Genomic DNA, 27,174 nt, shown 5'->3' on the forward strand with positions numbered 1-27,174 from the left:
CCCAGATCCTGACGCGGGGCTCGAATTCACAAACCTCGAGATCATGACCTCAGCTTAACTGACTGAGCCACCCAGGCGCCCCAGAAAGTGGCACATCCTAACGGTAGCTAACTGATTTATTTTTCACGTGGCTAATTAGCTGTGGTTGAACCTCCCTTCGTATTTGACTTCTCCCTAAAGTGTCTCTTACAAAAGCTGTAGCTGGCGTTCATGTGACTCGTTTTTAACGGTTACTTTCGTGTTCGGGCAGACATTTTCAGGAAGTTGCACAGCCAAAGAGCAGTGTTTTATGAACTGAGAATGTTTCTAGGATGCTTTTATGTTGTTCTTCAATATATTGTGATGAGATCACAGAAAGAACACACATGATTTTGGAATTAGAGGCAACCTAGCTTTGTCTTTTCTAGAAGAATCTTACTGGATGAAGCGCATTCAAAAGCAAGAAGGAGGGGCACCTGGGTGGCTCAGTGGGTTAGTCGTCTGACTTCGGCTCAGGTCACGATCTCAAGGTTCATGGGTTCGAGTCCTGCGTCGGGCTCCGTGCTGGCAGCTCCGAGCCCAGAGCCCGCTTCGGATTCTGTGTCTCCCTCTCTCTCTGCCCCTCCCCTGCTCGCACTCTGCCTCTCTCAAAAATAAACATCAAATTAAAAAAAAAAAAAAAAAAAAAGATGTGCCACTTTCTCCAAAACCATGTACCATTTAATTAAGATACACCCCACCTCCTGCTTTCCGGCCCATCAATCACCCAGACCCAAGGAATTTTCCCCAACGCTGTCTGAACTATGTGTTTTTCCCGATGAGAAGATTCTCCTACATAGGTGAGGAATGGCATTCATGTCCCACACTTGGCCTCTAAGAACTGAGCACACAGACAGGCGCGGACGGAGACGCTGCCCTCCACAGACAGAGGCGATGCCCCCCCAGCCCCCTGGAAAATTAAGTGTAACTCTGAGGAAAAGGACGGGGCTAAACCACAGTATGTCGTGCACCCGAGGAGGAGCGCAGGACGAAGGTTACGCTGATGGTGGTGTTACTCACGGGGAACCAAGAAAGCCACTTCCTTGTCCACCTACACCACTTTGCAACATTTCAGCACCCCTGGGATTGGGAGTTTCATTGTCTAGAGAAACTTCAGTTTCTCTAGGGCAGGTCACTTCCTCTGCCCTCCTCTACCTTTCCTGCTTCCACCACGAAAGGCTGTCGGTCTGGTTTCTCCACCTCCCACCGGGCTGCAAGCAGCAGAGGGACATGCGGGGGGGACAGTTCTGGCCATGGCAGGATGGCACGGGGACAACCAGTCGCTCCTGTGCCTCCTTTTCTCCTTCCTCTGCTTGAGACCTGGACGGAAGCCTGCAAACGCAGAGGCCCCGGGACAGAGGATTAAATCCAACAGGGTGGGGCAGACAGAGACAAGAATGTGTGATCCTAGTAACAACCCACAGCCTCATCGTAAACCCGGGTCCGCCTCTCACCCGTCTCTCGTTGTGTAACGCGAAGGAAGCCCAATAACTTGGAGCCGCGTGGCTTTTGCAGAACTCATACCTCTCTTGAGCATAAATAAAGCAGATTCTGATCAGAGCGTCAGATCCCACGTAGGGAAAGTGGGAACTTAACATTAAGTCAGACACAAATATTTATCCAGCGGTGTGGACTTCAGCAGGCTGTGCGGAAGAATCCAGAGTGAAAGGCACTCAGGCCGGGCTCCTCTGTGCAGCCTGCTGTCGCGGGTCTTGGAGGCAGCGCTGTGGCAAGAACTGGACGGACACCTACACCTACCTGCGTTCACAAGTACCTGGGCCTGTCCGGCCAACGAGCCAGTGAAAGCTGATTTCTAGGAAGGCTGAAGAAGCCAAGTGTGATGGGTTTGACCTGGGAAAAGGTGTTAACGGTCAGAGGGAAGGGGCGTCTGGGTGGCTCAGTCGGGTAAGACTCTGACTTCGGCTCAGGTCGTGATCTCACGGTTCATGAGTTCGAGCCCCACGTCGGGCTCTGCGCGGACAGAGCGGAGCCTGCTTGGGATTCTCTCTCTCCCTCTCTCTCTGCTACTCCCCTGTGTGTGCACTCCCTGTCTCTCTCCACATCAGTAAATAAATAAATAAACGTTCAAAAAAAGTAGAGGGAAAGAGTGATCTGGGTTGTGGTGGCTGTTTCTCCCCACACTTACATCATCTCCGTGTCTGTACCTTGGGGAGAAACCAGTCGTCAGGGTTTTTCAAATTAGAAAAAAAAACTGTCACTAAAAATTCTATCAGTCCCCGAGGGCCAGACAGAAACAGCTGCCAGCTTCTCTTGCAGAGTGCGATGCAGAAGCGAGAGGCCGTGCCTTCACCTCTTCCGTCCTTGGCACTGAGCGGGCCCCAGGGCAGCCGGGTGGCCCCCCGGCAGGGGCAGCCGCAGCCAGAGTCTTCAGTATGCAGCCGGAGATCAACGCTTGGCAAACGGCAGGTCCCCCGGACTTCTGGGACCGCAAAGCGACAGGCGTCTCCGGGTGAGCTCCATGCTGTCTCACGGGTGCCGGGGACCCTGCGGGAGCAGACCCGGCGGGGAACAGGTGGGGCCGAAACCCACGTGCGCCCGGTGCTGCCCGTCCACTGCGGCTGCGTGAGCCCCGCGCAGGTTTCTCATTCTGAGCCGACAGGGGCTCCGCGTGGGCCCAGCCGGCCCCGGACACGCCTTCCGGCGACAAAAGGGTGCCGTGCGGAGGGCTCGCCAGATTATGACGGAGACATGGTCTCCCGGTGTCTGGGAATGAGAATCAGTGGTATCTGGGTTTCCACTCGGATGAGGCCCCAGGAACTCAGAGCACACAGCTTAACATAAGGTACGGAAGTCGGACCATCATGCAAACCACTATACATTTAATTCCGTGTTAAGTTCTCCCTTTCAGAAAGAAGCTCAGAATTAAATTATGATCGTTGGGACTTTAAAAGTCAGGGAGTTCAGTTGGAAATGAGCACAGGCACAGGCAGCTACCTGGGAGGAACAGGTGCGTCACAGAGACAGAGAAGAGTGACCGGTCATGGGCATCTGTGCTTGCCTGCCAGGCTGGAGACACGCACTCGTGCACACACACACACACACACACACACGGGGAAACGAGGAATTGTTCCTAGTGTAAAGCATGTTCTTACCTCTGCCTTCAGCAGCTGGCCAGGAGGAAACTCACTCATTTATTTTTTTTTTAAGATTTTTTTTTAGGCTTATTTTGAGAGAGAGAGAGAGAGAAAGAGAGAGAGAGAGAGAGAGAGAGAGAGAGAATCCCAGGCAGGCTCCACGCAGTCAGCACAGAGCCCGACCTGGGGCTTGAACCCACGGAACTGTGAGATCATGACCTGAGCCGAAACCCAGAGTCAGGCGCTCAACAGACTGAGCCTACCCAGGCGCCCCGAAACTCATTTCATTTAAAGGTGAGCAATGAGAAAGGCGCCAGCTCAATATTAGACATTGAAACCACAGGGAAGAAAAGAAATCGGAGGAAAGAAACCAGAATGCATTGATACATGAATAACACAGGGGAGTCTTTGCTTCCGGTTTCAGTAAAAACCAAATTCCTGAGACTGTGGATTGCAACTTCGCAAGATAAAGAAGCACATGAGCTACAAAATAACAGCCTTTGTTCAAATTTCTCAGGAGACAAAGACACATAAATGGACTAAACTCTAGATGGTGGCAAACCATCTGTAGGAGGGAAACACCCAAGAACACTGGCATCCACGTCCGAACGGCAAGGATGGGAGGAATGTGCGAAGGACGGCGGTAGGGACGATCTAGGGGAATGTTTTACACCTGCGTGTCTGGGACCCTGAGGAGCCTGAGCCAGTGACTGGTCCTGCACCAGCCCCTAACCCTCTTCCACAGGCCTCCACTGGCCTCCGCTGGTGGCTCGGTCAGTTAAGCATCCAACTTCGGCTCAGGTCGCGATGTCACAGTTTGTGGGTTCGGGCCCCGTGTCGGGCTCGCTCTTCTCAGAGCCCACTTTGGATCCTCTGTTCTCTTTCTCTACACAGCCCCCACCCCTGCTTACACACACTCTCTCCCTCTCGAAAATAAATGAACAAAACAAAAAATCCCATCATCCTCAACGTGGCGCTCAGACTCTTGACCCCACTCAGTCTTTCTAGGTAGTTTTAAAATAATTAATTAATTAATTAATTAAAGCAGATTCTCCCAACAATTAAAATAAAGCATGCATGCGTCGTCTAAACCAGCTTTTTCTTTGGATCCGGTTAACAATGTTTACTACAATCCAAACATTATATGGAAACAGAGATGATTTAAAAATCACCTTCTGAGCCCAAGACATTTTGCAGCTTTTCATATGAATTTGAGTTATAAGCTCTGCGTATTTTAATCCCAAATGAAAGACTCAAGTAAACTTTTCTTTTTTTTTTTTTTTTTTTTTTTTTTTTTTTTTTTTTTCAACGTTTTTTATTTATTTTTGGGACAGAGAGAGACAGAGCATGAACGGGGAAGGGGCAGAGAGAGAGGGAGACACAGAATCGGAAACAGGCTCCAGGCTCCGAGCCATCAACCCAGAGCCTGACGCGGGGCTCGAACTCACGGACCGCGAGATCGTGACCTGGTTGAAGTCGGACGCTTAACCGACTGCGCCACCCAGGCGCCCCTCAAGTAAACTTTTCTACGAAAGCCTCGTGAAAAGGTTGATGTGATCAGCATCTCAGTTCTCCTTGGGGCAAGATCTTTGGATCAATGGAATACTTTCCTCCAAATTTTAGAATGGTACCAGATTGTTAATATTAAATAAGTACTTTTAACATTAGCTGTCTCTTTTCCTGAAATACGGTCAATGCTTTTCACATGAGCAGTGGAAATATTATAAGGAGCCCTCGCAAAACGTGAGACAAATGCCCATTGTCTGGTTTTCCTCTTCTGCGCTGATCGCCAGGTGTGCACCAAGCGTGATGGTTTCCATTGCAAAGCCATCATGAACCCGGCCCTTCCTGACTGACATCTCTTCTTTCGTGAAATTCATTCAATATTACAGTTGGTAGATTCATGAATGAAAGTTGTAACTCTTTAAAAGCTGAAAATAAAGGAAAAGAAAGGAAGGAAAGGGAAGGGAAGGGAAGGGAAGGGAAGGGAAGGAAAGAAAAAGGAAAGGAGAGGAGAGGAAAGGAAAGGAAAAGAAAGGAAAAGAAAAGAAAAGAAAAGAAAAGAAAAGAAAAGAAAAGAAAAGAAAAGAAAAGAAAAAGAAAAGAAAAGAAAAGAAAATTCCAAGGACAAATGACTTCTCTGGTAAGTTTTACAAAACATTTTTTACAAAACATTTTATGATGAAATAAGCATTATTCTGATAATAAAAACTGATAAAGAGGTTATCCAAAAAAAGGTCATGTTCATATCCCTCAGAAGTATATCAACAAAAATCATTATTAAAAATATTAGCAAATGAGGGGCGCCTGGGTGGCGCAGTCGGTTAAGCGTCCGACTTCAGCCAGGTCACGATCTCGCGGTCCGTGAGTTCGAGCCCCGCGTCAGGCTCTGGGCTGATGGCTCGGAGCCTGGAGCCTGTTTCCGATTCTGTGTCTCCCTCTCTCTCTGCCCCTCCCCCGTTCATGCTCTGTCTCTCTCTGTCCCAAAAATAAATAAAAAACGTTGAAAAAAAAAAAAAATTAAAAAAAAAAAATATATTAGCAAATGAATCCAGTAATGTATAAAAAGTATATTACATAATGATCAATGGTATTTACCGGAAGAATGCAAGATTGGTTTAAAGTTTGAAATTCAAATAAAGTAGTACATCATGTAACAATTAAGAATAGAATTACCAGGGGTGCCCAGGAGGCCCAGTCGGTTGAGCATCCAACTTCGGCCCAGGTCATGATCTTGTGGTTCATGGGTTCAAGCTCCAGGTCGGGCTCTATGCTGACAGTTCAGAGCCTGGAGCCTGCTTCCGATTCTGTGTCTCCCTCTCTCTCTCTGCTCCCCCCCCACCCTGCTCTCACTGTCTCTCTCTCTCTCAAAAAAAAATAAAAACATTAAAAAAAAAAAAAGGAATCGAATTACTACATGATTCAGCAGCCCTCCCATTTCTAGGCATATATCCAAAAGAATGGAAAGCAGGGTCTCAAAATGGTATTTGCTCTCCTGGATTCACAGCAGTGTTGTTCCCAACGGCCAAATGGTAGGGACAACCCAAGTGTCCACGGACAGATGGGTGGGTAAACGAAATGTGGTCCATACGAACGACGGAATATTATTTAGCCTTAAAAAGGAAGGAAATTCCCTTTACAGGGATAGGTCTTGAGGATATTCTGCTCAGTGAAATAAGCCAGTTACAAAAAGACAAATCCTGTATGATCTGTCTTCTGTGAGGCCTCTAGAGTCAGGACAGCCCCTGAGACAGAAAGGAGAAGGGTGGGTGCCCGGGCGGGGGGGGGGGGGGTAGCGAGTGTTTAAAGGGGATAGAGTTTCAGTTTGCCATCATGAGAATGTTCTGGAGACGGATGGTGGGAACAGTTGCCCAACATGAATGTACGTGATGCCACATAAAAATGGTTAAGACGGTCAACTTTTCATGTCGTACGTATTTTACGACAATTTTAAAACCGTACAAGTCTCGGGCGCCCGGGGGGCTCGGTCAGTTGAGCACCTGACTCTTGATCTGGGCTCAGGTCGTGATCTCACGGTCATGGGATGGAACCAGCACTGGACTTGGCACTGAGCGTGGAGCCTGCTTGGGATTCTCCCCCCACCCCCCGCTGTGCTCTGTCTCTGTCTCTCCCAAAATAAATAAATGAACATTCAGAAGAAAACCACACAAGTCTCGGCTGGCCCACCGGGGCCTGCCCGGTCCCGGCCTGCCCATGTCCCCCACTCTCCACCGCCCGCCTTCGCTCCCTCCATGTTGCCCTTCTCGTTCCTTGAGCGGAACGGCTGTCTCTACTCTCAGAGTCTCTGGCTTGCTGCTCGGCCCCAGGACAGTGCTCCCACAGATCTGCCCCTGCCCACAGGTCTGTGTGACCTCAGGCTTGGCTTCAGTCACCTCCCTGGAGAAGCGCTCTTCTTACCTTACCTTAAGGGCTCCCAGCCCAGGTCGCCCTTCCTCCTAAGACACGGCTTATTTTCTCCCACGTACTTAGCACGATTCACATGTGTCTTCCTTTAAGAACTTTTTCTCGGGGCGCCTGGGTGGCGCAGTCGGTTAAGCGTCCGACTTCAGCCAGGTCACGATCTCGCGGTCCGTGAGTTCGAGCCCCGCGTCAGGCTCTGGGCTGATGGCTCGAAGCCTGGAGCCTGTTTCCGATTCTGTGTCTCCCTCTCTCTCTGCCCCTCCCCCGTTCATGCTCTGTCTCTCTCTCTGTCCCAAAAATAAATTAAAAATGTTGAAAAAAAAATTAAAAAAAAACAAAACTTTTTCTCTTGTTTGAGACGAAGTGACGGGGTTTCATCCACTGCGTTCCTTCTCCACCCAACGCTGTGTGTTAGCACACACGCGTATTCAGTATATACGGACCGACAGAAGGGGGCAGGACGGTCACAGCTGTGGAGGCTTGGGGGGGTCCACGCGTCTCTCCCTTTCCTGCCCGTTCACACCTCTACCTTCTTTTCTACAAAAAGGGGATCGTTTCTTAGGAGGTTGAGTTGACACATGCGATGCTTAGAATAGTAACAGGCGCGTCATAAGCACCCAACATGGCAGCTGTTGCCAAGTCCCAGGAATGTAAAGCTGGGAGTCGGGTCGGCCAGCTGGCTTCTGTGGGTGCGGGAACCAAAGCAGTGGTGTCCATTTGGGTGCCGGGAGGCGAGCGTCTTCTACCGAGAGGATTCTCCCTGGGATTTATTGGGGGGGGGGTGCGTCTGGGACCTTTACGATGCCCTGGGACTGAACAATGGTCTCTTCGTTTGATGTCTGGAAGTTTTTACACCTGAGTCAATGAAGATCCCGGGTGAGTCAGCAGTAAACTTTTCCTTTTAAGTGAAAGAAGGGCCATAGTGGGGTTGGGAAGGGGAACCTCCACCTTCCAGAACCTCTGCAAGCAAGTCACTTCTAGGAGAGAGTGTACGTGGAAGGGAGGAGCTGGAAAAACACCTCCACTCAAACTCTCACCAGGGGAAACCACTCTGTGGGGAATGCTCACCACTGGTTCTCACACCATCAGGCTTTTTACCGCCATTGACCTGGTGAGACAGCTCACCTCACTTAGAAGCCAAAGTCGGACGCTTCACCGACCGGGCCACCCAGGCGTCCCCAGATAATGTTTATTTATTAACACAGGTTCTCTATAAATCGACGCCGAACAGTAATCATAGGTTAAAAAAGAAGAACGGGATAAAAGGCGGGATACATTTTTCCTGTTTAAGGGTGTTTTCAATAGTACCTTGTAATGCCATTTGGGATCATTTACCAAACACGTGAGGTGCCTTCATTAGAACTGAAACCCAGTATGTCTAAATTAAACACATAAAAGGCATAAGAAGCTATTAGTTAAAAAGCGGTGTTCATTTGTAATGAGAAAAATATGTATATTTTTGGATTCACCCCGAATTATTTGACTCAGAAATGGACAGAGAGTTGACGATAAGTTGAATTACTGTCTCCTGACCCGTGGGTCTCATCTCCCACCGAATGCCCTGGGTAGGGAGTTATGGTTCCCCGCCCCACTGATGTAGGGCTTAGCCGTGTGACTTGATTGGACTCACATAATATGGGTGAAAGTTAAAGCTTGCGGGCTATGAGTAAAAGGTTTAAGAAGCGTGGAAGTTTCCGTTGGATCTCCTGTCACTTCCAACCTCCACCGTGAGAACCGCATCCCCAGATGGTGTGTCCCTTGAGCCTGGTCCCTGAGGAAAAAAAAAACCCACGGACCATACTTAGACCAGCCCTGCCTGGAAGGGAGCCACAGACCCCAATCTGCAGACCCTGACAAATAAGATCGGGGTCTGTGGCTCTCTTCCAGGCAGGGCTGGGCTAAACCCAAATAAGGGTCTGGTTTTGCGAGCACCTGAGATTTTGAGGTTGTTACACAGCATTGTCACATCAAAACCTGATAAAGCTTGAGAACTGCAGACTTCCTGGGGCACCTGGGTGGCTCAGGTGATTAAGCATCCGAATCTTGGTTTCGGCACAGGTCGTGATCTCACAGTTCATGAGATTGAGCCCCGAGTTGGACTCCATGCTAACAGCATGGAACCTGCTTGGGTTTCTCTCTCTCTCTCTCTCTCTCTCTCTCTCTCTCTCTCTCTCTCTCTCTCCCCCTCTCGGCACCCCCCTCACCCTCACTCGCACATGCCAGCTCTCTCGCGCGCTCTCTCTCTCTCTCTCAAAATAAATAAATAAACCAAAAAAAGAGAATTGGAGAATTTCGTAACCAACGTGAAACTCAACAGGGACTTGGAAGCACATGGAATTCTTTGTCTAAATGGAATATTCCAGCCACACAGTCCTTGAGCACATACATAGAGGCTTGATAGGAGGTGGATGTTTACACAGGTGTCAAACGTGACACGCTGGGATCAGGGGCCACTATCCTTACTCACGTGCAAGCCTAGGCTTTGTTCCTAGAACAAGGTAAGAGAGGGTATCCATCAAAACGATCTTCTCATTCGTTAGGGATGGATTCTTTCTGAGAAAGAGACAAGAGATATCAGAATAAAGTCTTGTCTGAAATAAGGCCCTAAGCAGATTGGTCCGCTCTTTTCGGTCCAAAAGTTATCCACTCTTAAGACCTGGGGCCCTCCATAACCCCAAACCTATGCAAATGAAGGCCAAGAGGAGAAAAACCCCAGAGTTACTGCCTGTTTAACGAGAGAGAGGGGCACCAGGCTGCCTCAGATGGATCGTGTGATTCTTGATCTTGGGGTCATGAGTTCGAGCCCCACGTGGGGTGTAGAGTTTACTTAAAATAAAAAATAATAATAAAAATAAAGGGGAAAGAAAACACCGGCTGGCACACGAGTGCGGCCAATGCAGCCTTTTGGCCCCTCCTAGCCGAGGAGCTGGCCCTGGGCCCAGAGGAGGCCTCGCTGATGACACCACGGGGGGCACTTCTGGGTGTAGAAGAAAGAGACAACATGGTGCCTTCAACTTGCAGGTGCAAGCATTTCCACGCGTTTTCCACCTGAACACGGCGAGTTTCACGTCACTCTCCCGGAACCGAAACCTTTCCCCCACTCAGGTTTGGCTTCAGATTCTCTTACCTTCTGTCACGCGCAGAGTTTTGCCCAGAAAATGCTTGTCAGTTTTTCCTCTTCAATGTTGACCCTCTCGCTCTAGTGACCGGCCAACTCAGGGTCACCTGATACATTCCACTGCTTGTTTTCGCAACTGCGCTCCCACCTGGAGAAGTCGAGTGGAGCGCAGTTCATTTTCATCCCCAATGGAAGGGAAAGTGTCTTCCGAGTCGTCCTGAGCTGTCCAATATTGTCCATCTGTCCCCAGAGCTCTGAAGGCAGCTCTGTCAGTCTTCCGTTCTTAGCAGCAATAGCTCCGTGCTCCGTGTGGTCTGATACATCCTTCCGATCTTCTGATACATATTCTCATATATTCTCTGTGCCCTTTGGAGTCTTATCCTCCCATCGCTTCTCGGCCTTTTGGCTAAGATCAAGTGTGGAGTCTTATTCTCCCAACCCCAAGGGAGTTCGTATTTGACCTCCCTTTTCCTCATTATTTTTTTTTTAATATATGAAATTTATTGTCAAATTGGTTTCCATACAACACCCAGTGCTCATCCCAAAACCTCATTATTTTTCTTCTTCCGTTCTAAAGACTTCTTTCTAGACCCTTCTAGCACTTCTGAAGATTTCTGGCTGTCCAGCTTCACGTCCTTTCTGATGAGCGGTTGACTCTTACCTTCAAAGGCAACCACCTTTTTACGAGCTACATGTGGGTTCCACTAAGCCCTCTGCTTTGTCTTTCCAGAGATGAGCCAAACCACTCCATCAGAAAGTCGGGTTCCGATCCTGGATTTCTCATAGAGATGTTGCGGTTTCTCTCCTGTTCTTTTTTTTTTTTTTTTTTTTTTTAACATTTTTTTTTCAACTTTTTTTTTTTTTTTTTTTTTTTTTAATTTTTATTTTTGGGACAGAGAGAGACAGAGCATGAACAAGGGAGGGGCAGAGAGAGAGGGAGACACAGAATCGGAAACAGGCTCCAGGCTCCGAGCCATCGGCCCAGAGCCTGACGCGGGGCTCGAACTCACGGACCGCGAGATCGTGACCTGGCTGAAGTCGGACGCTTAACCGACTGCGCCACCCAGGCGCCCCTTTTTTAACATTTTTTATTTATTTTTGGGACAGAGAGAGACAGAGCATGAACGGGGGAGGGGCAGAGAGAGAGGGAGACACAGAATCGGAAACAGGCTCCAGGCTCCGAGCCATCAGCCCAGAGCCTGACGCGGGGCTCAAACTCACGGACCGCGAGATCGTGACCTGGCTGAAGTCGGACGCTTAACCGACTGCGCCACCCAGGCGCCCCTCTCCTGTTCTTTTTTAATATTCTAACATTTGCCATCAAGTCCTCTCCAACTCGATGGCTGTCCTCTGTCGTCTCTTGTCTCTATTACCACGTGGACCCGAATGCAGCGCCCCTGCCAACAATCGGAGGGCCTCTTCGAACAGTCCCATCGTTTCTGCCTCTACACTGCCTGATGGCCTCTTTCCTTCCTCCGCAGTCCTGTTTCCTCTTGCGCACTGGTGGTGAAAGTTCCTGGTGTCTTTTGGGTTGTCTTTCTTCCGTTGAATGAATTTCACAGCATTTTCAACTGACCCAGAAGGTAGCCAACGGGACAAAGCGCTGCCCTGAAAAGTTCCAAGTTCTGGATAAAACAGATCTTTTTTTTTTTTTTTAACGTTTATTTATTTTTGAGAGGGTGAGTGGGGAGGGGCAGGGAGAGGGGGAGACCCAGAATCCGCAGCGGGCTCCGGGCTCCGAGCCGTCAGCCCAGAGCCCGACGGGGGGCTCGAACCCACGCACCGTGAGATCGTGACCTGAGCCGAAGTCGGACGCTCAACCGACTGAGCCACCCAGGCGCCCCAAAAAGTATTTTTCTTTTTAGAACGCATAACCCTATCACCACCACCTTCCCCCCAAAAGAAAAGAAGATCTGATAAAACAATCCAGCCACATACATTAAAAGTTGTAGAGAACAGTTTCTAAAGAGTACTTTCACCTTATATTCACACAGGGGTCAGTCCCCCCATAAGCCACAGACAAGGGATGCAGATTATACAATTTCTTTTCAAATATTGGGCTGTATATCTTTTTTTGTTCGTGACTAATTGAGAGCCTGCCTTAATCTTGGTAGAGAAATAATTCCTAGGAATGTCCCTCCAGATAAGAAAGAAATTTGCAGCCCAAATCAGGACCGATGGCCTAGGATCTTGACTAGATGTTTCTTACATGCAGCCATACCTCATTCTAAGGATTCCATAAGTAGAGCTGGGCAACTATTTGTTTTATTGGCTTAGAATTTTATCTATGATGCTGTAGCACAAATCACTGTTTCTACCCACTTTCCAACACCTTGCTCTCTTTCATTTCTCACAACAGCCCCAGCAGACAAGCATGTTCTTCCTCCGCCTTTACAGATAAGGAACTTGAATTTCCGGAGCGCGTAACTCACTCTCCTGGGGTCCCACAGCAAGTGAGGCCAACGGGCACTCAAATCCAGGTCTTCTGCACCAAACTGTGGGCTCTTTGCCCCACACGGCTGTCGCCGCCCCACCGCACAAGCAGGAAATCACTGTTTGGTTACTTCAATATTAATTCCCTGAATTTGAACCGGGGGTCACCTTTAGAAACTCCCGTGTCCCTCTTCTACATGTAAAATCAGTCTCCCTGGCCAGAGTGGAAGGCCCCTGGAGAAAGCGCCATGTGACTCAGTCTCCCTGCAGTCCCCAGCACGGGGCAGGGCCGTGTTCCCTGGCCGCGACCTCCAGGAACGTGTCCTCAAGACAAGAACCCTGCACCCAGGCTCTTCTTGCTCCCTCCGGTCAGTCCTGGGGGACAAGACCCTGATGCCAGCCTTCACAGAGCAGCCGGCTGCAGGGGAGTCCAAGTTTTCGGGATCCCAGGGGACCGTCCGTCCCTCCAAAGCCCAGCGCTTCTCCAGCAGACCCCGCCTGTGCTGGGCAGGAGCCACAGTGCGGACTACGGCCCGTTTCATTTCCCACTTCTACTCGCACAGTGGCTTATTCAAAAATTACGCTCGTAACACCCTTGTCAATAAACCTTCTGATGTGGGATAGGTCTGCACGTGAGCAGCGGTTACGAAATCGAGGAAAACTAGGGGCAAAGAGTGGACGAGAGCCGTGTCCCGCTTGGAAAGCAGGCACAAGGGCACTGCACACTCAGCCCTTTGCGCTGAGTTCTGGGTTCGCCCTCAGTACGACAAATGGATCGCCGCGGGTCCTAGAAAGAGCAGTGGAGCCGAAGGAAGCCCCAGCATTGGGCTGGGCCCCTGGCCATGATACCTAAGGAGTTCACCAAGGGCACTAAAAAGTTAGCAGTGCTGACTTGTAAACACACTTCTCCCACTCCCTCGGGAAGTTTCGAAGCCCCTCTGCCTCGTTTCTCTTCACCCTTAACGTCCACGACACCACGTGTGTCCATAGTGTCACCTTACTGGCCGAGCTCCGACGGACTGGCCATCTGTAGCTCTTGGCAATTCTGAATAGGAGGTTCAAGTACGCAGCATCAAACTAAGCGTTCAGCCACTAGATGGAAAGACTGCCCCGATCGAGCCATCTGGTTCTCTGCTCAGAACGCCAGCAGGGAAGATATTTACAAATGCCCTATTGTTCCCACATATCAACTGTCGCTTTGTGTCAGTTCATGTCGCCCACGATGCCATCCCCCACGACTCGGTGTTGACTCTCTTGAAAGTCAATTATCACCTTCTGCATTTTTGTGGTAATGAGCAACGAGTGAATACACGCAGTTCACACGCAGCGTTCACACGCAGCTCTGCAGCTCGTTAGATGAAGCATTAAGGTTCACAACAGATTACAATGCTCCTTTGGGACAAGGTCTTTGCCACCAGCCGTCACAGACTCTTGCCCCCCAAAAAGAGGAGTCTGAATAAAAACTAGACCAACCAAATTTGGATATTGCTTTTATTTTGCAGAAAAAGGCCTCCTGCTGATTGTCTTTGGCTACTTAAAAGACAAAGATAAACGATCGTAGGTTTAACAACACAAGAGGTTAACTACCGATGCTCAAAATGAACACGTTCTAGTGGGCAGAGCGGGCAAGTCTGCATTTCAACTACAACCTGCTGTCCTCGGCTGTGACATTATCCTGTCCTTCCCGGCACAGGCCCACCTGTGACCGCCGCCACAGAGGGTCTGGGAAGTCCTCCAAAGCCACAAGGAAGAGAACTGAGTGTGCATCTGTCTTGCACGAGTAGGACCGGTGGGGTTTACAACTGCTGGCGGGCCGAGGCTGCACGTGCCGTATGAGAAACGCCACGTGTCTGACCCCAGCAAATGGCGTTTATCGCGAATCATGGTAAATTCGGGCCACCGCGCTGCTTCCGTGCAGAGTTCACTGCGGGTGCGCGGCGGGCACGGCACTCCTGAGGGACGGCGGGACACGTGTCCCTCCTCCTAACCGTAAAGGGAGGGTGACAGGGCCTGTTTCCTTCCCTCAACCCAGGAGCGGCCACCTCGGTACCTGGGAGGTGAATCGGACCCGCACTTGCGGCCGCCACAGCGAAGTCCCGCGTCGTTTACGACACAGGCCTCGATTCACATGGAAGGTGGCGACACGGGCGTCCACGAGGCTATGAGGCGGGCTTGGGCCGAGGCGTCGTACTGGCTGTCAGGGATGTCTGTGGCCGCGGGGGCCCCTTCGTACAGCGGGGATCCCGAGGAGGGGGAGGCCGGGACCGGGTGGGCGAGAGGCGCCGCGTGTGCGGAGGGTCCCCGGAAGAACTGGGCGCCCAGCCCGTTGGACATCCCCGCGGTCTGGGCGCTGGGCGTGATGGAGCCGCTGCTCACGGACCACAGGCTCGGGTACTGGCTGAAATGCAAACGTGGAGACAGTCAGGCACAGACCTGAAGCGGGGCCCCAGACCGGCTGCGGGAGGGACAGCAACAGCCAACGACCCGAGTGCTGACCAGGGCGCCAGACGGCGTCTTCCAAACAGGTCACCCGCTCTGTTAGTCAACCACACCCTGAGGCGACCCTCAGGTGCACACCCCACTGCACCGACCCTCGAGAGGCAGACAACACCCTCCTGAAGCATGATGGTTTGGAAGGTGCTTTACGGTGACTCCAAAACAAGGACTCCAAAACAAGGTCCCCTGCACCTTGTCCTGGGCAGCAATGCCCGCCAGCGGGGCGCGGTGCAGCAAGAACGGGTCTGAGAGTCGGACCCGGAGCCCCGCCCTTCCCTAGCTGCGTCAGGGAACACTGGCCTGTAACCAGTTTCGAGCCTGTGTCCCAATCCGTGGAAGGAGGGGTTGGACATCGGTATTAGACCCTTCGGTCTGGGAACGTAGACTTCAGCAGGTTGCAAACCTGCTAAAATCGTATGGAGAAAACGTCTTCCTATAAATGAAGGCGACCTTACTCTACGTGGTGCTATAATGCTTACCGAGCCATGTGCTGTATTTCAGCTGTATTTGAACTTGAAAACAACCCTGAGTTGAAGGAAGTAGTCTACTGCCCCTGTTTATAGACAGAACACATGGCTCCGAGATGCCCAGTCCGGATGGTGCTGTGGGGTCCCCCCCTGCCAGGGGTCTGTAACCTGCAGGTGATTCCATTTCTGTGCTGGTTTCTAAGCGACCGTCCCGCCCTTGAAAAGTTGGCTGCTTCACGCACCTGAAGCGCTGTTTGCTTTATTTTTTACAGGCAGACACTTAGATTCTTATTATCAAAGAATTCTTTCCTAGACAAAAGAATTAAGATCTGAGGCATAGTATGATATGCTAAATAGAATAAACGGCACTGCTTTCGAAGTCGAGATAACTTGTCTACAGACTCATTCTACTGTGAGCCACCAACTTGCCAAATCATTTCACATCCCTGAGCCTGTTTCCTCTGTAGAAAATTAGAGTTGACTTTCAACTTTGTCTTAGTTTTTTATAATAACCCTATGAAAACCCTCCGTATGTTCACCAATCAGCTTGATTTTTTAAGCCCATCTCCCCCTACATTATTTTCAAGTTAATAATAAAGCATCCATTGTTCTTTACTAGTTACCAGCAACCACGTTAAGGACTTTGGTCCTATATCCACAGGAAAGCCAACTACATCTTTTCCCTTAATTTAATAGCTCTTCTCAAAAAAAGGCGCTAGAAACATTTCTTCAGATTACACCTGCTGACCCCAACTCTGTAAAGACAAAGAGATGGGGTCACTTGGCATTCTTGTAGAAACGAGGCTCCGAGAGTTTAAGAGACTTGTCCTTCGCAGGAACTAGTAAGTGCCAGAGCCAGGATGGGTGCCCTGGCTTCCCTGTTATATCTCTATCCATGCCGCACCGCGGTCATGCAACCTGGGATCCCCGGGTTAGCGGTACGGCTACAAATAACTGCCCAGCCGCCCCCAGGTGAAGGGCAGAATAAAGACCAAGGATGGAAACGGCAGGACGTCACATTCAGGGTCCCAGGACGCTCTGCATCATGTCCGGACATACATTACCTGGAGCCAGTGGGCGGGCCGGCGCTGTGGCCCACGGGGAGCATGCTGGTATGGACAGGCGTTCCCAGGCTGGGCCAGCCGTCGTGGGACTGGAGCATGGATAAGCATGCAGACGGATTGTCAGAAAAGGCTGTGGGAGGTGACAAGCCATCGTTATGGACGCCATTGGCCTGTTTCATTGGTCATCAAAGGCAAATATTTATGGCCGTACGTCTGTTTTGGAAAATGCATCCAAGTCAACCCAAGCCTTTTCTTTATCTTTAGATCAGCAGATGCCCCGTAGAAACGGAATCCTACAACCACTGGATGGGGGGTTAATTATCTTTAAATTTTGTTAACGTTTATTTATTTTTGGGAGACAGAGAGAGACAGAGCGTGAGCGACAGAGGGGCAGAAAGAGAAGGAGACACAGAATCGGAAGCAGGCTCCAGGCGCCGAGCTGTCAGCACGGAGCCCGACACGGGGCTCGAAACCACAGACCGCGAGATCATGGCCCGAGCCGAAGTCGGACGCTCAACCGACTGAGCCACCCAGGCGCCCTAGGGATTAATTATCTTTAAAAATAAAAATAAACAGGGGCATCGGACTTTGGCTCAGGTCACGATCTCGCGGTTCGTGGGTTTGAGCCCCGCGTCAGGCTTTGGGCTGATAGCTCGGAGCCTGGAGCCTGCTTCGGATTCTGTGTCTCCTTCTCTCTCTCTGCCCCTCCCCCGGCTCCCGCTCTGTCTCTCTCTGTCTTTCAATAATAAACGTTAAAAAAAATAATAAATGTAACTTCAGCCTGTCTTTTCCCAAAACATTATTTCTTAAGATTTGAAAGGACTTTAGAAACACTTGCTTCAGACAAAACTAAAATACAATCTTCTAACCTCAGGGTCCAGCCGCTGGTTGAACAAGTCCCAGTGACTATTTCTTTCCCAAATAAGCTCCTTTCATTTCAAATCAGCTTTAATTGCTTAATTGTTTTATGGTGTTCATTAACTATGTTCCTCTTTTTAGAGCCAGACAATATCAAGTCTAGCCGTGCATGGTGTTAGAGGAAGTTAGGGAAGGGATGTCAGGGGTCCAGCCCTGTGCTCACAGTCCTTAAGCGCTCGTCAGGATCAGCCGGAAGACTGCGGATTCAGTAGGTGTGGGGTAGTTTCCAGGTGATGCCCGCGCCGCTGGCCCAGGCACCACACTTGGAGAGACACTGGAAAATCACGCGTGGGTCTGGTTCAGCCAGTAATTCTCACGCCCATCTGACCCAGCATCATCACTTTAGAGGGGTCCATAAAATATCCAAACCCGGGCCCCCGGAGACAGACCCGCAGCTCAGGAAAAACAGATGCATTTCAGCACCGCAAGCCCCCTGGGCCGGACCTCACACCTTCAGTGCGAAGCCAGTGGCGGGCGGGAGGCGAAACGAAGGTCCGTCTTGAGCCACTAAGGGGCTGGCTTGGGTCCGCTCCAGAGGACATTCTTCCAATCCTGGTCTCCAGAACCCATCCTACCGATAGAGGCCTTTCCAGACGCGGTCTCCCATCCACCCCCAAAGCCCGGGTCTACTGCGACTTAGAACTTACTTGGAGAATTATTCCGATGTGCGTAAGGGCTGGGGTAGGGGGACGGACGGTGGTTCCTCAGGGCGGGGTACCTTTCACAGCCGTGAGTGGAGGGAAGTGAGAGGGGCCCTCCGAACTGTGGGTGGGGGGCGGCGGGCGGGCACAGGGTGCTGGTTTCAGGGATGAGCCACCCCCCTGCTGTGAGAAAAGAGTGCTGAGTAACTGGCATTTGCATACCTCCCTTATTTAAAGGACAGGAGAGCTGAGACCAGAAAACCGGGGGTGTCTTCCTGAGGGGTCCCTGACGAAGAGAGGACTCATAGCGTCTAACACCAAGTCCCCAGATCAAGTCCCGAGGCATCTGGGCTTCAGCTCCACACGAGAGGCCATAGGCGGACGAGGGTTTCCACAGCCACAGGGCACCCGAGAAGGGCCGGGGAACCCCAGCCTCGGCCAACACCTGCTGCTTCCTCACCCCCTCTGCCTCGACCCCCCAGAACCTTCCGAGGCCCGTCAGCTTCCAGGCCCTAACTGCTGAGCATGAAAAAATGCGGAAACACATGAAATTCAGAACCAGACACGCTCAAGACACACGGGGCGACTCACGCGCGTGGCACCCCCTCCCCTCCCTTCACCTGCTCCTACTGCCACCCCCCGGCCCGGGAGCTGTGTCCCCACTGGAGCCAGTTTCTTCCTGCTTTTCCTCTGCTTTAGGCTCAAGGTTCTCCCCGTCGTGCATCAGAGAATCACTCCCTCCACACCCGGCCCGCCTCTCACCCTCCAATCTCTTCTCCAGTCACTGGTTTTTAAGGCATTTTTTTTTTTTTAATTCAGAAACGCAACCTCTAAAGGGACAACTATTCTGGCTCTAATTTCCAAACGACAAACAATTCCTGGGACAACATTTAAATGCTCTTCTAAAAGAGCTGTTTGTTAAATTAGCCGAGAAGAGGGTTAAAGAAGAAATAGACTGGAAACGTGCCATGCTGGTCTATCCGGCCTCCGGAAGAAGCGGCGAACGCGAACTTTTCTGTCCATTATTTAAATTCCAAGCCCCTTCCCTGTATAGAGAGGACAGCTACACAGAACTTGGCCTCCTGATGGCTCTCTAGACCCGCACCCCCGGGCTCTGGCTGGTGCAACTGGACAAGGGAGCTGGACTGGGAGCCCTCTTCCCAGCCTGCAAGCCGCCGTCCCCTCTAAAACCAGCCTCAGGGGACGGCCACCCCTGGAACCGAAACGGGCCAAGGGAAAAACCACACCGCTCATGAGCATCGTTCCCAACACGATCCTCCAGTCTCCTATCGCTGACAAAGAGAGAAACCGTGTCTAACGAGCTGGCTTCTCCACTTGCCCAACACGGCAGGGTCCAGCCACCCACCAAGATCTCAGCGATCCGACCCAGCCCTGGCTCGAGCTGCCTCGGAGCCGGACCAAAGACCCCAGGTAAACTCTCCCCGGGCTTCTCGGTCAAGGGTGCTGAATGGCACCCACAGCCCTCCCAGTTGGATCGAGGGTGAAGACCAGTAGTAAGGGAGCCTCAACATCATGGGCCCACGTGCCCTGCACGGCAGAAGTGCGGTCAACTCCCCCAAGCGCGCCACGGGTCGCCCCTCCGGCTTCCAGCCCTCAGCTGCCTAGTCCCCGAGGGAAGGCACGCTGAGACAGAGTGCAACAAACCGTACATTGGGAGTACCCGGGCTGCTGGCTGTCTCCAGGATCCTCTGTCATATCCTTGTGATCGCTTCTGTCAAAACAACGCACCGAACTGTCAAAAAGGAGAACTTTCGGAAAACAGCATTTGCAGAAATATTTCCTCTTTCTGCATATTTCTTGGCCCGCAGGGTAGAAGTTAGAAACCTCTCACCTTTCCTTTGCGTCAAGGAAAGCTTTTGCAAACGGATTGTATTTAATTTTAAGAGCTGTGATCTGAAAAACAAGAATTCACGGTTACTGGTACACAGCCGGAGGATTGTTTGGTACCAGGAAATTGGGAAACATCAGTGCGTCCCTTTAAAGGTTCAGACAGAACCGGACCCCCACCCGGTGGATTTTTCTGTTTGGGTCTGAGGTGGCTGAGCAATGGGAACATTTCACAAAGTACGTTGTTAAAAGCTGCTTTTCTGAGCGGAAATCACGGGAAGAAGTTTAACCCGCGGCTGACAACATTCTGCGCGCAGAAATCAAACAAACGTGGTTCAAAACATAACCCGGATCCGCTTAGGAAAGAGCGACCTTCCAGGGCTCTCAGGTGGCCGACACGGACAACCTAACCAGCTCATCACAAAACGTCCGCACGCTGGGCTCAGACTTCGAGATTTACAGGCAGCGACCAGTGTTGGGCACCTTGCGGATTCTGGCCCCTCCCGGCTGCCGGTCAGGACGCTTTCCAAAGATTTCCTCCCTCCCTCCCTCATCTTGCTCTCAAGAAATTCGCACGGCACTTCACCTAAAAGTTTTGTTCTTTTCGTTCGGAGATTCATTTGGTAGATGGTTCTAGTTTTAGACGCGTTGACAGAGAAATAAGGGCAAAAGGCCTGGCCAAGGACCGGGACTAAACTTTTCGCCCCTCCGGGCCGATTTTACGCTCATGGCAGGTTATCTGATGAGGCCTTACTTACCAGGCTAAAATGCCACAGGGCCCCACACGCAGAGTCTCTGCATGCTTTGTGAGCTCCGAGGGAACGTCGCCCACCCAGACGCCTCCCCGCCGCTCACCTCCTCGTTCTGATAAGCGGTCACCGCTATGAACTGGGTCTCCGGGAAGCAGTGGCTGGTGATCATGCGCTGGGCGCCCCCAACTCTCACTATGTGGATCCGAGGCTCGTACTTATGTAAGGAGTTCAGCATGATCTGGGGGAAGCAGAGAAACCAGACCTTCAGATAAGGAAACGTCCCTTGCCCTGCTGCTGAGGAGAAAAATACACGCGATGTGCACAGAGCCGTGTAGCTCACAGCAAAGTGTCTCTTTGCTGGTAAGTGGGCGGGTTTCCCCACGGGCCCTGCTTCCCACGACTAGTGTTAAAAAAAAAAAAAAAAAGGAATGTGAGATGCTACACCCCAGTAGAGGCAATGAATGCCCATCATGAACTCCTTTGACCCGGTGGAGTAACCTGTTAAGGCTTCCAGGATGGAAGCAGCCGTCTTTAAAAGCCTGGGCTTGTGCGCGAGGCGCTTGAACCTGGGGTCTCCCGGTTGGGCTCTCAGAAAATGCCAAATTCACAAGTTTGTTCAGAGCACGCGGCCACACGGCAGCCCATATTTAGCTCCAAAGTGACCACTGCCCCTCAAGGCTGGTATTTTCTCTGCCCCTAGGGCGGTCGAGGGCTTGAATGCAAAAGCTCCCCCCAGCCTGAGACCCAGACCGGCTGAGTCTTCAAAGGGGAAGCTTTGCCCCCTGCCCCGCGCTGCAGGCCTTGGTGTTGCCCTCATCGCTTTCCTATAAACAACACCGAAGGCTTCATTGAGGCCGGGGGTGGCAGTTTCTCCCGGACAGAGGTCACCTGGCGCGCAAGCAGAGCCCCTCCCAAGGCTCCGCCAGCGGAAGGTGCGGCCCCGCGGCCCGCCTGGCGCGGCCCCTGCCCCTGCCCGGCGCGGGCTCCATCACACCTACCTGACCCCCTCCGTTGAGCTTGTTGGTGAGCTTGACTTTGCTGAAGGATACAGGCGCCTTCATCCAGTGCGCCCCGAAGTTGGGCGAGTCGGGGTGGATGTAGACGCAGCTGGGCGCCTGCGGCTCGGGCTTGCCGCCCGGGACCCACTCTCCGTTCACATACTTCCAGCGGTGGTTGTCGGCCGCCACGAAGTCCAGGAGGAAGGAGTACATGGCGTTGGGGTCCAGGCCGGACACGTTCACCTTCAGCACCGGGAACATCCTCCTGGAAAGGAAGGAGTGCGGCAGGAGGACCCCCAGAGAGGAGCTTTTGGACGGAAGGCACGCAACCTGGGACAGAGGCGGCTGTCATCTGGGGGCAGAGAGAAGCCCCCACGCCCCCGCTTCCCAGAGCCCCCCTAGGTCTCCAGGCGTCCCCCACGCACTCTCACGGCCTCCGGAGGCAGGGTCGGGGAGCACTGGCCGAGGGTTCTCCGCGCGCGGGGCAAGCGCGTGTCCCCGGGACGCCTCCCGAACTTCCGCGGGGAAGACCTCAGGAGAGTGGCGGCGGGGGCACACCGGGCTCCGCGGCCGAGCGAGCGGAAGGGAGCAAGAAAGACCCCCCGCCTACCCCGTCCCCGGCAGGAAGCCTTCTCCGGGCCCCCGGGCGCCCCGCGCGCGCCTACCGGCCGTTCTTGGTCACGATCATCTCGTTGGTGAGCTCCTTGAAGCGCAGCCACAGCTCGCTCTCCTCCAGGCCCACGCGCAGCTCGCGCTCCGTGGGGTCGCCCTTCTCGCTGCCCGCCTGCAGCTCGCTCTCCACGGCGCTCAGCAGGTGGTCCACTCGGTACTGCAGGCTCTTCCCCGCGCCCTCGGCGCCGGGAGAGCTCATCCTCCCGCCCGCCCCCTCCCCGCCGCCCCCCGAAGCCCCGACTCGCGACGCGACAGCCACCTTCACCCCGGCCGGCGGCCGCTTTTCCGAGACGGCGCCGGGCTCCCGGGCGGAGGGCGAGGAGCGCGACCTGGGGGGGGAGGGGGCGGGGGAGAGGGGTGGGGGGGAAGGCTCTTCCACTTGAACTCCCGCGACGCACGACCCGAGTAGGTCTCCGGGGACCGCACCGGCGTCCCCTCCCATAAATAGGGCCGCGGCGGCCGCCGAGGGGAGCGGCCGATTGGGCCGCGCGCCCTTTGAAGTGCGGGGGCGACTGCCCATTGGCCGCGCGCGGCCATTTCAGACCCGGCGCGGGGGCTGGGGACGCCGGGGGACCCACCCCGGGCTCCCGCGCCCGCTTCCTGTCAGCCGGGGCCCCGGCCCGACGCGTCCCCGGCCCGGCCCCTCCGCCCCCGCCCTCCCCCAAGCGTTTGCGCCTCCATCAAAGCGGCGGGGCGGGGGCCGCGGGGCCGGGCCCCTGCCCGCGCGTCCCCGAGGGACTGCCGTCGCGCGGGGGCCGGCCCGGGGTCGCCCCGCCGGCGCCCGGAGCCCGGCCCCCGCAGAAGGGCGCGCGCCCCCGCGCCGCGTCGCCCGGTCGTGCGCCCCGCGGGACCGGGTCCCTCCGCTCCGCTAGCGCCCGAGACCGGGGATCGGCCCACCCGGCGCCCCCGTCCCCCGCGCCTCGGCGGCCCGAGCCTCTGCCCGACGGTGGGCTCCGCGCCCAGAGAGGGAAATACTCAGAAATCAACCAAACGGGTCCCTTTAGGAAGTTTTCCCGCCTGCTGCGTAAACGCGGGACTTGGATGATGGGGTTTGCGCGTGCACTGAGTGGGACCTGGGGGTTTGCGTGGCTTCTGTGGTCTGATCTTTCCTTCCGCGGAAGGTGGGCGCGGGAGGAGGCTGGCCAGGGTGCGCCCCGGAGAGCAGGGTTTGGGGTGCGCCTCCCCGCCAGGCCCCGAGGGCCGCAGCGCCCGGCGGCGTGGGGAGCGGGTGGTTTATGACCTTTCGGTGAGAACCTCCGCCAGGAGAGCGAAGGAAAGGTGACAATGAGCAGGAAATAGTTCAATGAGGTCTCTTTAAACAATAACATTCCTCCTAAAACGGGAGCCCGGGAGGCGAGGAGGAGCAGCAGGTCCGAGCGCCGGCTGCGCGCCTCTGAACCCCATGGCCACCACTCTAACCCGAGCGTGCGGTTCCAGCCGGTTCCCGGGTCTTCGCCGCGCGCACCCCGCCCCCACGGCCCGGGGTTGGGGGGGGAGCCAGTGCATCGGGTGGGGCGGCCCACGCAGGACAGCCTCGCGCCCGAGCTAGGGGGCTCTCCCGGCAGGACGCGGGGTCTGCGCCCCGGCCACCCCCTCCCTGCCGGGGCAAGCCGCGGGAGGGATCCGGGCCTTCGCCTCCCGGGAGCCAGCCCTGGGGGTACAGGGACGCCCGCCGCCCCCCTGGGGTGGAGATAGCGTGTTTCCAGAGCTGGTTTCCGCCCCTCTCCAAATGGGTCCTGAAGAGCCAGGAAGCCCAGCGCACCTCGTCCCTGTACGCATTTCTCGGTTTCTTTTGTTGTCTAGGACGCAGGCGATTCCCAAGGGGCTGACCCGAGGGGTGGGGGCGGGGAAGGGAGGATTTTCCTTCTGGAAAGAGGCACCGAAAGGACCTCATTTGCCCCTGACAGCGGGGCCCTCCCGAGTTGCCATCCACCCGGCTCTTTGGGCCTTGGGATTTGGGGGCGAGTCTTTTTCGAGAGAATTAAAATGTGTCAAAGGTCATTTCTGCGTCCGCACTTGTCCTAAAGGGGAGAGGCCGGGTGTGAGGTGGAGAAAGAAGGGAGGGGATCCGGCAATCGAGGCTCTCTGAAGCCCTCCCCCCATCAGAAGCGGCGCTTCCAACGCCCCCTGACCGGTAAGGCGCGAGTTCTGTCGGTGTGGTCCACAAAGCCCAGTAGAGCTCCCGGTGATGAAGGGTTTCGAGATCGTTCCAGAACTATGGTTCTGATTTCAGCGGGCTCCACAAACAGGAGGGGGCACGACCAGCTAAGAATAAAACCCCATCAGGAAAGAATGTTAAGCTTCAAAGCCGTGCAATGCCGTTTTTACCCTCCACAAAGAACGTCCCAAGGGTTCAAGAACACCACCCAGAAATTCGGCCCCAGTAGCTGGTGCAGCTAGGGGCTGGGGGTTCCCGACTGTGCCGAGCTGGGAAGCACCCTCCTTTTCCACCACCGATTCTTTGCACCTTTCTGGGCCTTGTCTTCTGGATCTTTGTTCCTCGGTTCCCAGGAGAAGCGTCTCCAACTCTCCAGCCCTTTCACTGAAGGCTTCCGTGCATGACAGTTTACAGCCAAAAACTTCCTCAGGCCCAGCTATAAAGGATTCCCGGTTAGTAACAATGTGCCTCCTTGGGAAGGAGGAGGTGCGGCCGGCTGCTCTGTCCCAACGTCTGTCTTTCTGTCTTTCCTTGGGAAGCCCTGCCTTTCAGGGGAAAATCTGCAAAAGGTCTTATGGCTGGACCTCAGAATGCAAATGGTCACCCCCAAAATAACTTAGCAAACACTTTACAAGAAATCTCTCTGTCTCTCTCTCTCTGTCTCTCTCTCTCTCTCTCTCACACACACACACACACCCCTCAATTTCCAGAAACCATTTTCCCCAGGCCCAACCCTTTTCAAGCAACAAAACCATTTGTCTTTTAGGAGTAGGTATCGATGTCCCAAAGCAGGCTCAAGGCCGGCAGGGGCAGGGGACAGCATTGTAGGACCCCTCCTTTTCTGGGAGAAAAACTAACTTTTACTTTCTGATTGTAAAATTTCTGTTCAGTGTGGAATATAATAGAGATTTATGTATACCCATAATACGTGTGTGCGTGTGTGTGTGAAAATAAAAACTTCCATCACTAACCACTATTCACATTTTGCTGGCCTTTCCTCACTTTTGTTCATTTTTTTCCTTCTGCCGAGCTCACTCTCCCGTACTGGTCAGGCCCGGCGGCCAAAAGCTTTGGCAAGTCCTAAATTTAAAACAACGTAGATAGAGTGGGGAATAGCAAATCATTTCTGTCACCAGTTGGTTTATTTCTCTCTCCCATTGAAAGGAACCCAATTAATTGTATTATGGTTTGTAAAGTTCCATTATATAATTTTCTGGACTCCTCACCATTAAAAAAAAAATGTTAAGGCCGTTGGGTTGTTTGGGGGGCACTTGTGGTTTGTGGAGGAGAACAGGGACCTGTCTTTTTCTGAGTACCCTGGCCCAGCTCAGTGCGGCCACGGGAAGGTGCCTGTCAGGCCGCCATCTTGAGCTGCGGCCTGCTGTCCCCTGGCCGGCTGGGACGGCCCTCACAGCCCCTGGATTGGAGGACGGTCCGATGGAGAAGCACTTCAACCCAAATACGTCCTCAGTAGATGTTCTGTGTGCTTTGTGGCACATGACCGTGCACGGTTGCCTGACGGGAGTTCACACATTAAAAACAAACAAGCCTGGTGAGAGGCTCAGGGCCTGGGATTGGGGCGCGTCTCCTTAAAACTCCAGGGCGGCTGCTCAGGTCCCCTCGGGTTCAAGGCTGCGGAGGAGGGCTCCGTGGGCTGGCCGGGCTGCCGTCCCTCCCGCGGTGGGAGCTCAAGTGCTCTCTGTGGGGACGCTCAATTTTGTCCATGCTTGCGGGGCACGGGTTTCCCCATGGTGTGTGAGTGGGGTGTCTTTCCCCCGACGTCCCTCGAATGCAGGGGGAGCCCTTCCGTGGTCGGTCCAGCTGACAGTTGCTGTCTTCTGGGGACTCTCCGCATCCCACCCGGCCCCTGGCCGGGGCCTGTTCTGTTTACCCCGCTGGCTCCCGCAGCTGTGGCCCCCAAGCCTTTCTGCACGTCGTAAGTGGCTCTCAAAGTGTCCACTCGTCTCAGTGTCCCTTTTGGGTCTAGTGCTTCCGATGGAGATTTCGCTTCTGTGGCGGCCTTCCAGCAGCCCCCGCGCCCTCCATGGCCTCGCTGGCCTGTTTCGCAGGCTCCCGCTCCCCAGGGCCCTGTCTCTTAGAGGCCACAGCTTTCTGGGTCTCACTGAGAAGGCCCAGCAGTTTTCTGGATTCGTCTTCCGGTTCGTATAGTTTATTATATCCTCTGATCCTTCTAGATAATCCCACCGCCCTTAGCCCCCAACACTCAGCTCCACACCACTTGCGTTCCGCACTCACTCCTCCTAAATAGGGAGGCCTCCGTGCCTGGGGCTCGCTCTCTGTGGCCTCGATGTGTGGACGTGGATGCCCAGTCACAGGCCAGGTGCAGGCTCCCACACTCATGGGCTCAAATAGTCCATTGTCTTGAAGAAGTGAAGGAGGGATTCTCTGTGGAAACTGTGTATCGAATGAGGCCCAGAGAAGGAAGAGAAATTAACAAAGTGAGTGTGAAAGCGATCAGAGCATCCCCCCCCCACCCCGTTTAAAATTACTCAAGAAGCCCTGATGGGGCCTCCACTCCATCATCTAAGGGATGATTATACACTTAACACTGTGG

The 27,174-nt window shown here is 53.4% G+C and overlaps 1 protein-coding gene across 1 annotated transcript; it reads right to left on the reverse strand.

The window, feature by feature from the left end:
• Nucleotides 1–14,062: 14,062 nt before the first annotated feature.
• Nucleotides 14,063–22,640, reverse strand: TBXT (T-box transcription factor T). Its single transcript, XM_058732639.1, has 8 exons — nt 22,435–22,640; nt 21,770–22,034; nt 20,875–21,009; nt 20,024–20,085; nt 19,842–19,903; nt 18,178–18,354; nt 16,613–16,742; nt 14,063–14,983 (listed from the first exon to the last, which is right to left on the reverse strand). The coding sequence occupies exons 1-8, from the start codon at nt 22,638–22,640 to the stop codon at nt 14,710–14,712; spliced, it is 1,311 nt and encodes a 436-aa protein (XP_058588622.1). The 3' UTR covers nt 14,063–14,709.
• Nucleotides 22,641–27,174: the final 4,534 nt, after the last annotated feature.

The sequence above is a fragment of the Neofelis nebulosa genome, chromosome 6 (assembly GCF_028018385.1).
Source record: "Neofelis nebulosa isolate mNeoNeb1 chromosome 6, mNeoNeb1.pri, whole genome shotgun sequence".
In the NCBI taxonomy this organism is placed as follows: domain Eukaryota; kingdom Metazoa; phylum Chordata; class Mammalia; order Carnivora; family Felidae; genus Neofelis; species Neofelis nebulosa.